General features: G+C 49.8%; 1 protein-coding gene across 2 annotated transcripts in view; it reads left to right on the top strand.

The window, feature by feature from the left end:
* RUNX2 (RUNX family transcription factor 2) overlaps window positions 1–11,918 on the top strand; it is a 131,106-nt gene that overhangs the window by 93,698 nt on the left and 25,490 nt on the right. For both annotated transcript variants that reach the window (XM_004710800.2, XM_045294858.1), the window contains exon 4: window positions 120–281. In XM_004710800.2, coding sequence (XP_004710857.1) covers window positions 120–281 — 162 coding nt within the window. The remainder of the gene's footprint in view (window positions 1–119; window positions 282–11,918) is intronic.

Here is an 11,918-nt window from a genome sequence, read left to right as displayed (position 1 = left end):
GAGGTAGTCATCCTCTGTGTACTCTCTCTCTCTCTTTGCTTTCCCCCGAGTTTCGGGTTGTGTGTGTGCCAGGCTGCAGCGGGTGATATCCTACTGATGCCTCTTCTTCTTGCCCCCAGACCCCAGGCAGGCACAGTCTTCCCCACCGTGGTCCTATGACCAGTCCTATCCCTCCTACCTGAGCCAGATGACGTCTCCGTCCATCCACTCCACCACTCCGCTGTCCTCCACGCGGGGCACTGGCCTTCCTGCCATCACCGATGTGCCCAGGCGCATTTCAGGTAAAAACCGTGCTTGTACTTAAAGCCCACCCTGGAGACAGGGGCCGGGGTGGGGGTGGGGTGGGGGAGCGGGATGGGCCCAGGCTGTCTTTAGCTGCACCCAGGGGATAGAAGCAAGTGGGCAAGGTTCCGCCAACCAGGAAATGTTAGTATCACCAGACACGAGAACATTTGTAAGTCAAGAGCCTGAGAACCCACGGAAGTGGACATCACTTTCTTGAGATGACGTGCACTGCCACCTGGCCGGGCCCCTGCCGACGGACGTGCCTTTGGTGTGGTGGGCACGGTCTCATAGCCAGGGCTTTCTCCAGGGGGTCTTTGCCGGGTCTTCCTCTGCTTGCGCTCCTTTCTCTTCCTAACTTCTGCCTGTAACCCACACGATGGATTGGTGGCGCAGCCCCCCTGCCTCCTCCCCATTTGAAATTCGTAAAGGTTGGTGGGTTTCCATCCCAGGAGTCCCAGCTAGCCGGTTCCCAGAGAGAGAGAGAGAGAGAGAGAAGTACTTGGCTAACCTCAGATCCCCATCAGAGAGGAGGCAGTAAGTGCTTTGAGGCCCTGGAGTGGTATTAATGGCAGCACATAGCCCTGAGGCAGCCTTTCCCTGAAGCAGAGGGCCACCCTGGTCACCCTCCCTGTCCCAGTTCCATGCTCGCCCGGCCACCGTGCAGAAGGGTAAGTCGTTGGAGAGAGCTAGAAGGTTCCCACTGATATGAACCACAGAAGGGTCTCTCCGCTCACCCTATGGGCCTTGTGGGCACTACGTAACACAACAACAAGGGCAGACACACGCAGGATGCCCGAACCTACACCCTACCACACTGCCCCCGCTGCAGGTGTGGGGAGAAGGGCCTCAGCTCCCTGAGGCACACACGCCATGGGACCCCCGTTTCCCAGACATTCTTCCGCGTGTTCGGGCCCTGTACCCCTGTGCGACTCCTGGCCAGGTTAATGCCTTTCTCTCTCTCTCTCTCGTGTCTCTGTGTCTCTGTGTCTGTCTCTCGCCCTCTCTCGTTTTCTGCGAAGCTCGAAGCCGTTACTCTCTCCGCTGAGTTGCATCCCTGACAAGCTGAAGCACCACCAGCGGGCTGGCAGGTGTTGATTAGTTCAGACTCCCTTCTTTCATTCCACTTGGGAGGAGGGGAACCTTTGCTCCTCAAGCAAATAGCAGGAAGGGGCTCTTTGGTCCTAGTGCCTTCCTATTCTCGGCAACAGATGGACTCCCACGGGGGTGAGTAAGGCAAAAGGAGGGGTGGAGGGGGGACCGTGAGGTTCTTTGGCAAACCGTGTTGCCGCTCCTCCATATGACCACCGCTGTGATTCTTACGCACCCAGTGCTATCTACTGGGGCACTGTGCAGAGTTGAGGCTTTTAGTCATCGTCGCCCTTGGCCAGAACCCTTGTCTCCTTGAAGTCAACATCCAGAGACAGACGGTAGGAGAGGGATGAGTAAGGCACAGGGGGAGAGCGAGGTGTTGGGTGATGAGCTGAGTCCAGTCAGGGAGATCATTGTTTTACATCGTGCCAACGTTTGCCTTGTGCAAACTTGCTTCTGGATTGGGGCACCTGGGGCACTCATCTGCCCCATCCCCTGTGGCCGAAATCTTTGTTATCTGTGTCCTGGCAGTGCCCAGAGGAAAGACGGCAGGGAGGGAGTGCAGCCTGAGAGAGAGAGAGAGAGAGAGAGAGAGAGAGAGAGATGCATTTGTAGGGTGTTCTTGCGGGGTTGTTGGCCTCTGCAAATTCACCTGGAAGACCATTAGAAACACCACGAGCCAATGACACCAACCAGGCGCTGCCTCAATAGGTTGTCCTTACTGTTGATGTTTCACGTGATGGGTTAGATCAGCCAAACTATTTTGAGTCAGTTTACGGATGGTTCCCTAAAACATGTTACAGGGGTGGAATGTCCAGGAAACAAGGGAAACACAGGCCGACTTATACTTTTTTACTAATCTGTGTGGGTTTTTTAAAAAAAATTAAGCTGTGCTTACTTGGCTTGCTGGGTACCCCAGCCAGGAATTGTACATTCGAAAAGAGACTAGGTGCGACAGGAAAGATGTAAGAGGGTTGGGAGTCATACCTAGAAGCAGGATTTTGAGAAGGTGGGAAAAAATGTAAACGCGTTCCCCATATCTTAGTAAGTAAGCACAAGTAGGCTTGTGCTTACTGTGCTGAGTAGGCCCTCGACAAGGCATGCTTATAGCCGAATGCAGCACAACTTTCTCCGTTGCTCAGAGAAAGAGCTAAGAGTAGATGCTGGCTCACCTGGGCCACAGGAAAGCTTTAAACTAGAGTAAGTCCCCGAGCTGAATACCATTCGATTTACTGGGCAACTCAGGCCTTGCTTTAAAAGCTAGAACCAGCCCCTATCACAGCAAACTCTTCCTCACAACCTGCTGCAGCGTGCACCACTTGTAACTCATTGAAAAGGTTTCCTGATGCACGAGAGTAGGAGAAAGTCAATACCAACTCCCAGCCGCCGAGTTGATTCTGATGCACAGTGACCCTATAGGACAGGGAAGAACTGCCCCTCAAGGTTTCCGAAGCTGTCAGTCGTGATGGGAGCAGACGGCCTCGTCATTTGGGGTGTTTTAGACTGCAGACCTTGTGGAAGGCAGCCCGCCTTGTAGCCAACCCCATCCCAGAGCTCCTCAAAGTGAGAGAGGCAGAGGCGAAATAAGAACCGTATGCACCTGTTCCCACTGTTCTGAGATGCACACCTGGGAGCCGCTCTCATTAGTAACTTGGGCCCTGCCTCTACCTGACAGCTCAGTCTGGTTTATGACCTCCTGCCCGGAACATTTCTGTGAGTGGCTGCTGGGGAGGTAGCATGGTGCCAGCGTGGGAGGGTCTGTATAAACATGAAAGAGGAGAGAACAGAAAATCCCTCTTGTCAGCGTGTAGAGAAATAGCAAGGAACAACTAGTCTTGGATGGTCAGGGAACTGCAGGAGCCCCGACTGACCTAGCTTTGTTCTTGGCGTGGCCCTGTGCCAACTGATGAACTCCTGGCACCGAGCTGTCTGGAGTCAGCTTTGTGTGTCCGTCCCTGGGCACTGGCCCTTGGGCCCTCCCCAGGGAGGAGCCTGTCTGTAGATTCGGAGGGACTAAGTTGCACAGTTCAAACCACTTCCTCCTTCAGCGTTGGAAACGTTCCCCAGAGTCTGTGGCCTAGAGCCGTCCTTTAAATGTAACTGGATTATGAGGTGGGTTGTCTTCATTATATACGGGTCCCTCATGGTACAGTGGTTAAACACCCCGCTGCTAACCCAAGGGATGGCAGTTCAGACTCACCAGTGGCTGGCTTCACGCGAGGACAGAAGACTTGGGGAACCTGCACCTGTAAAGAGTACCAGCCGAGGGACCCTGATGGGGCAGTTCTCTTCTGTCCTGGGGGGCCGCTGTGAGCGGGCATGGAGTGGCAGGCACACACTAATCATAATGTTCATTATGTTCCCTGCCAAATCATGCTATTTCCTTGAAGTTAGGTGGACAACTAAAATATGGGCTCCCTCCACACCCACACACATCCCCAAGTCATTTCAGGCCCATGTTCCAGGATGTTTTTGAAGCAGTTCAAGTTCGTGTGAGGAAGAACCAGTTCTCATCCTCCTATCTGGAGGGAGAGACAAAATCGTTTCTCATGATCTTGAATGAGAAGGACCAAAATTCACTGCTGTTCTGCAGTAGATTTTAAGGTTTGGGTCCAGGTCTGAATTACAACTCCTACTGTCCAGGCAAGTTTCTTACACATTTGAAAGTTAGTGTTATTATTATTATCATCATTATTTGTGAAATAGAGAAAGGATCTTTACTTCTTAGGGTAAGAATTGAATTAAATGAGATACTTTGTGTAAGAAATTTTTCTTCTGCTACACAGTATGCGCTAACTAGATTTTAGTTGATATCATTTAACTAAAATTGCTGTGGAAAATGATGGATTTTTAGAAATTATAAAAATAGAAACTATATGTCACATATGAAACAATTATGCCCAAGTATATAATAGTATATTACATTTTCAGGAAAGCCCCAGCTTAAGTGAATCAAGTGAAAATCTCGACTCTTAAAAGGGCTGTTTGATTTTCAAGGTGGATCACCACAAAGCACATTTAAAATACAAAACCCGTGGACCACTGAACTATTCAAATGAGTTAGTACCCCAAAATACAAAGCAGTCCCCAGATTACAAATAAGATTTATTCCTAAATCTGTCTTTAAGTTGAATGTGTATGTAAGTGGGAAGAGTTTGGTATGGTCCCGATTTAACTTCAGTTAGTGCTTGTTTTACTATACCACATACCTTTCTGTGCCTAAAATCATTAAAGATACAGACACACTAAGACATCTTTCACATAGTAATACAGTTATAATGACGCTGTGCATCGTAATATAATAGCACCTGCTTGTTATCCGACACTGCTGTAGGAACCTCCAGTGTTTATCGTACCAGGCTTTACAGGGTTGGTTCATAGCTTTACAGGATGTACGTCAGTTGGATGTGTATAACGTGGGGCCTGCCTGTAGTCACATAGCACCCATAAAGCACTTAACATACAGTGCTTAGTACATCGACGTGCCCACTAAGTGCTCATCCGTCTTACTGCTGGTCTGCAAATCTAAAGTGAGCATTTACAGAGCTAAAAGAATTAGAAGCCACTCAGAAAAAGGCTAATACACCATTACAAAAAAAAAACCTGTTCAATTCTCATGTTGGAGCATAGAAAATAGTAGTGAATTATATTGGTCTGAAGATCGGCAGAATGATACTCTGTTCCAAGGGGTCACAGGAATAAAAGCAACCAGAAAGGGACTGTCATTCCATTTGATCCTACAAGATGGTCCCGAAGAAAGACCACGGCTCTATCTGTTTGCAAACCTCCAGACAATCCGATTTCACAACTCCCTGGGTGGCTTCCTTTCTCCTGAGTGACTTCACACGTGTGGGCACAGATGCTAGCCCTTAATGCGGTTCCAGCCACGGCAGTGGCATCCTCGTGCATAGGTCCAGCAATCGTCCTCAAACCCTTTGTGGCTGTGAGTCTGAATCATAGCGAGCTTACAGGACAGTCACGCGGCCACTGAGGGTCTCTCAGGCTGACATCCTTACCAGAGCAGTTCACCCGCACCTCCACTCGGGCGGGGGCTTCTAGCCATTGATGGTTAAAATTGAGCCACCAGGATTTATACTTGTATACTTTTTTGGTGGTGGTGGGGATAGGTATTAAAAAAAAGTAAAGAAAATGTTAAAGATGTGCTGCCCATAATCCTTAGTTGACTGCAGAGAAAGGTTCCGTGTCTTGACGTTCACAGGTGTATTTAACCAAGACGTAGGAATTATTCCTTAACCTTGGGCAACCTTAAACATGGTAACAACCACAGCAGTTACAGGTTTCCGACCAAATAATCAGCTACTGTCATGTACTTGACTAACAGGGGCTGCCTTATTAGAATGGGCTTGGGTCCTATGGAGCTGGAGTGTGAAACTCAAGACCCATTTCCTAAGCAGAGAGCATGTTGGGGAGGTTACAGTGGGAGCAGTCAGTCCCTCAGAGGCTGGTACCTCTTCCCCACCAAGGGTGGCCTTAATATGTAACAATCTGTGTGTAAGTAACAGTTGCCCCGGACCTCTGCTTTTATGCATTATCTCATTTCACTCTATGTGACTCTAGACAATGTTTGCTAGAGAGAGTCCGTATCAACCCCGGATGGTTCCACGCCTGTGATCTGAAGATCACTCAGCCCACCCACCACACCCTTCTCCCTTGCGGAGACAGCCCAATCTCTATTCCATCCATCCCATCGAGGGGTGGGATCTGGCGGGGGCCCGGTAAGAGAGCATCACTTCCATAACATTGCTGCAGCTCAAAGCACCTGTGAGGCTTGACACGAAGTTTATCATTACTTGTCTGGAGGGCAGTACCAAAGACTACGTAAATAAATAGTGACTTTCCAAGTGAATTATCCTACTATGGCAGGGGGGCGGGGGCAGGGATGCGGCATAGTTGCTTATCTCATCAATTCTTTGACTTATGGGTCAGAGAATGTATGAAGTTCACCTGGGCTAGGGGCAGTATAGGTAACTCCTCTCCCATCCTATTAATCTGGATGAAGTAACTTGGATTAGCCTAATCCGACCCCTTTCCTACCTGTGCAGTGGAAAGGGGCTGACATGGATAATTTCGTGTGATCATGTCCATCCCTGGCACCTTCTGCTGCTTCTTCCCAGAGGCACAAGGAAGGTGGGGCAGCTGTCTCGATTATTCTAGCAGAGGCCTCTGGGGCATTGGGGGATTTCTTTTCTATTTTATTATTATTTTTAACACCAAATAGAGTTAGGAACTGTAATCTTTCAAATTCTTTCCTCCCCTTTTCTCCTTAAGCAAATCGTTTTGAATTTTCTCCTTCCCAAACATTTAAAGCCCAGATAATTCCGCTCAGTCCAACTGCACAAGACGATTGACGAGGTCTCCCTTTTCACTCTTTTCCTGAAGGTCAGCGGGCTAGGTGTTTGTCTAGTAAACAAAGTCACAGCAAAGTTATGACCCCAGCAGCCAGACATTCCCAGGTGGGGAAAAATGTTCTCCCTGGATGGTGCGTGGCCTGTCGGGAGGCTTGGTTGGTGTCATTGTCACCCCGGTGGTGTTTCCAATGCCCCTCGTGACCAGGTGTCTGCTAACCGCGCCCCCCCCCCCCCCCCCCCCCCCCCCAGTCAAGGTTTGAAACTAGCAGTTTTAGTAACATTCCAAGTGTATGTAAACATTTATTAGAGCAGAACCACTCTTTGAACTCCCAGGAGGGAGCAACCCCCTTAAGAAAGGTTAAAAAGGAAAGCTCCAGCAATTAGTACTAATAAACTGGAGCGTCCAAGGAGCCATCGTAAAACACTAGCACGCCTACTCCTCACGACAGCCCATTCCTTTGTTAAGAGCCTGGTGTTTGGTCGACAGACCTTTGTCATGGCAGCCACGGGCAAGTGATGAAGTTTTAACAGCAGCTGCTCTTATTTTGAAAACATTCTCTATGGGAAGCCATGGAGGGGGGAAGTTATTAAATTTAATGGACCCTACACAGAAGCAAAGCCCTATGTGAACAGTTGCACGTTACGTTACTGGAAGTTGGTTGGGTGTCTCTGCATTTATTTCAAGTGGTTCAAAGTCATCAGGCCTTCTTCAAAAGTAGATATCACAGGCCATCAAGTTTTGATTTTACTGCTCTGGGTTCAGCTCAGTGCAGGGCACGCCCTGCCACGGTTTACTAGGATTTTTGTTTTCCTGGTGCTGAGAACCGAACGCGTGGTTTCCATTCTTATTAGCTCCGTTGGTTACGTTTGGCTGGGCGGCCGGTTGCTGTTCTTTGCAGCCAGTTCAAGGTTCCCCAGCTCGGGATGAAACCTGGCTGTCTGGCTCGACTCTGGTTTGATACATGGCTCTTGTGAGTGATTTTCACGAGGATTTATTTCGGACACTTGGACAACCACCCACACATGGGAAGAAGATTTATTGATGAAAGGAACCATGCTTATCTAGGGATGGCAGAGACATAAATTTTATTGAAGGCTCAGTGCTTTTTAAAAATTTTTTTTTTATAGCAGAGACAGCGAGCGCTTGGGAGCCTGCACCTTGCTTTGCCAGGGCGTTGAAGCTAATTTTCTCACAGTGTCCTGGCATCCAGGAAAGTCACCTTAGTGGCACAGTGACTGCAGCACTGGGTTGCTAACTGAAGGGTCAGCAGTTTGAAACCCCCCCCACCCCCCATCGTCCTACGAAAGATGAGGCGGTCTCCTCCTGCGAAGGGGTGCCCCCTTAGAGACCCCACGGAGCCATTCTTCTCTGACCTGTGGGGTCACCAGGAGTCGGAATCGGCTCTGTGGCAGAGGGCTTTTGTGTTCCTTTCTGGTTTGGAGATTCGAGAAGGAGGGTCAGGGCAGGGTAGGAAACTTGAGGTTGACCTTCAATGCCACTGATGGGGGAAGACGGTGAGCACCGTCCTGAGAGAAGCCGGCGACTTTGCCCCGTTTCGGTGGGCCGGTGTAAATGGTTTCTGTTCGGACCCGAAGCGGCCTGACGCGCCGCAGCATGCCACCGTCCCCGGTCTGCACAGCTGTCCCCGCGCTTGAGCCCATTGCTGCAGGCCCTGCGTCAGCCCATCTCCTCCCGGGCCTTCCTCGCTTTCCACGCGCCTCCACTTCACCGAGCTCCGTGTCCTCCTCCGAGGCCGGGTCTCTCAGGACAGGTCCACTGTGTGTAAAATGAAGGCTCGCCGTCCTTGCCTCTAAGAAGCACTCTGGCCTGGCTCCCAGACAGGTCACTGTCTTCCCAGCAGTCCCTGGTGCTGCTCTCCAGGTTCTTGTCCAGCACCACCGTCCACAGGCCCCGGTCTTCTTCGGTCTGCCTCTCACATGCCTGCGAGGCAATTGCCAATACGAAGGCTCGCGTCGTCGGGCGCATCCTAGGCGCACGTGGTGCTCAAGGTAACATCTTTGTGAAAGAAAGCTGACCTTCCCTGATAAATGCTGGGGGGAGCGCGGAGTGGCACATCAGCGTCAGCCACACAGACGGGTGTGAGTACACTCTTCAATCCCCAAGAACGTTCTCCCGTCTCCTGGGCACTCCAGCGCCCCCCTTCCTCTTGCCGCTGCCTTCCGGTGACATTTCTTCTCGGAAATCCCTTGTGCATTCCATCCTGGGGAAGAACTTCCTCCCGCGCCGAAATTGTCACCCGAGGGTCCTGGGGACGGTCTTTATACCTCTTTGATGCATTTTTCTAATGAAAACGTTTCTTTAGCTCTCTCAGAGACACACACCTAAAATTGATAGTTAGGCGGCCATTCCTGTCCATTCAAGTACAGAACAGACCCGTCTGAAAATGACAGTCGGTCCACGTGGCTGCTTCGCTGCCTCCCAGGGATCCGAGCCTCCTAGATAAAAGGTGCTCCCTTTTTGCCTTAATAAACGCTGGCAGGGGTGCCTGTAACTTAAAGCACCGGCTGTGCTTTTGAGTGGGAGGAATACGGGGCTACTTATAGTTCCTCCAGAGGGCCACGCTGTTTCACGTTTCCACGCCAGCCATCTGCTGCCGACCTCGGGGAAGCTTTGCTTCTTTGGCCACCGTGAATTTCGCATCTGAGCCTCCTCCCTGAACTTGAGCTGCTGGGGTTGTAGTCCAGCATGTCCATTTCAACTCCGGACAACCCTCAGCGGGGCAGTTCCTGCTTGTCCTCTTGATGGAAGCTGGCTGCCGGGCCTTTATCCCGCAGAGCTGCCGGGCGGGTGCCCCCTGCCCACCTTCCAGGTAACGGCTGGGCGCTTGTCTGGTTGCTTCCTGCAGGCTCCTCCTGCGCTCAGGCACACTCTGATAAGTCCTCCTCTGCCTTTTTAAGGGAATGGTCTAGCTTCAATGCCTTTTTAAAAAATGTAGTTTTTAATCATTATATTGGGGGCTCCTACAGATAAGATCACAATCCGCAAATCAATCCATGCTCTTTCTACTTGAACCCTTATTATCAGCTCCTCTTTTCCCCCCTCCTCCCTTTTCTGTGGAGTTTCTCAAAGACGGTAGCAGTGTTTTATATATTCCTGAGCCCTGGTCTTGTAGCGGGCACCTGGTAAGGGTACAGTCAGTCTCTGTTGAACGAAGTAGGAGCCGGGGTAGGGGTGTGGGCGGGAGGGACAGAAGAGGAAGACGGGCACGTAGATGATTCTGTTCACCTTGAACAACAAAGCAAGGGCAGAACAATAGAAGCGTTGATTGCTGATAAGGACAGGAAACAGCCCAGTAAGAGCGAGCACAAGCAGTCTATATTTTTATCTCCAAGCCCCTTCTGCAAATATGTTTCGCATTTAGAGCACATTTCAAGACCGCATCTGTTTCCAGAGCTTGCTGCTCACGGTAAGCATGCCCAAGCATCCTTGAAGCCCAGCATGAAACCGAAGGATCAAATAGAATTCTTGATTCCCAGTCGAGGGTCTGACGTTGATTACAGCCATCATGTAATAGAGTGTCAAGTCTTTCCTGAGAAAGTGACTGGAAGTACATTCACCAAGTTGTAAACCAGAACCGACTGTCGTTTCACACTGCGCCGTCCCTCAGGTGACGTGGCCCCTGTCCCTTCTCCTCCCTCCTTCTTCTACCTTTCCTGTGTGACAAGTCTCACGCCACGTGGCGGCCCGTCTGAGATCTCTGGGCACACTGGTTCGTCAGTGCCCCTCTGACTGCATGCCACCCAGAACCAGACGCCTTGATCCTTGGCTCCCGGGAGTGGCGGCTAAAGTGGCCTTCCATTGTTGCTAGCCTAGTGCACTGTTTCCTCACGTTTGCATTTGCTGCCAAGCTTCAAGGGGCCCCGGGCGGTCTAGTGGGTTGGTTCGATGTTGGACTCTTACGGCAAGAGCCTGAACCACCCCCCACCTTGACGTGCAGCTTTCTGCTCCTGCAAAAGAGTTACATACAGTCTTGACACCCACAGAGCCAGTTCTACCCCCGACAGGGTCGCTGTAAGTCAGCATGGACTCGCTGGGCAGTGGGCAGTTCTACCCAGACTTAGAGGGTCACTATGAGTCAGAATTGTTGGGCACTGGGTTTGGTTGGTCAAAGGACATTTCTTCCTTTTTTTTTTTCTTTTCTTATACCGTGTTAGCTCTTTTTAAATGCATTTTGTTTTGTTCTGATTTTAGATCCAGGGATTTGCTGTCCCTTAGGATGTTTAGTAAAGAAAATGTGCCCTGACAGATAAATACTGAGGGGAAAACGGATTGCATCTTTAACTTTAGAAACACAGACACACGTCCATACAGTTTTAAATGTGCCTCCCCCTCCTGCCAGCAAGGTCCACCCACTGGTCAGTGTTGCACAGCATTTCCCGTCCTGTGACTGGCCCTAAGAACAGGACCCTGACTGATGACAATTGGCATTTTCCTTCCTTTCATATCCCAGGTTCATAAACAGGGTCCTAGCATGTACTGTCTTATGGGATTTGCCAGTACTTCCAACCCTTCTCTGGGGCCACTGTTAGCTCTGTGGTTTAATGTATATGTCTGTGTATACATCGATACTACATAGATCTGCAGAGCTTTTGTTCTCCAAGTTTAGAATGAGTCTACATGTAAATATTTTTAGCACGCCTATTACTCTGTGACATTAATAAATATCAGCCAAAGGTGATAATTACCTTTCCAGGAAAAAAAATAGGATCATTGAAAGAAGTCCTGTGTGTTAGTATGAGTCACTCTTGTTGGTTTTTTTGGGAGGAGGCGTGGGTTATTTTAGTTTATTTGCTTAATAAAGCACTGATTTCCCCAGAAATGTTCACTGGTTACAACTAGCAACACAAGGGAAAGAGAAACTGCGTAGTCATTTTTAGTAGTTGTTAGATGTGTTAAGACAGAAAAAGTGGTGAGGAGGATATTATGGAAAGAGGGAAATAAATCAAGAAGAAGCCTTTTTAAATCATTAAAACCCTACACGATAAAAAGCAAGTGACAACACTTTTCACTTGAATCGCTCAACGTCATTTGCAGACAGTATTTTCGAACTGTGTTACAGCAAGTGGATCTTTCTGGACTTTTGCTTTTGCTTTCCCTGCGAAGCAGACGGGAAGGCCTGGCTTCTTAAACTGGGTCAGACCGTAAGTGACCTG

The sequence above is a fragment of the Echinops telfairi genome, unplaced genomic scaffold (genome assembly GCF_000313985.2).
Source record: "Echinops telfairi isolate 266 unplaced genomic scaffold, ASM31398v2 ScPeMD7_3533;HRSCAF=4204_1, whole genome shotgun sequence".
Lineage (NCBI taxonomy): Eukaryota > Metazoa > Chordata > Mammalia > Afrosoricida > Tenrecidae > Echinops > Echinops telfairi.
Note: the sequence above shows the minus strand (reverse complement) of the source record. Positions and strands in the feature narration are given on the sequence as shown.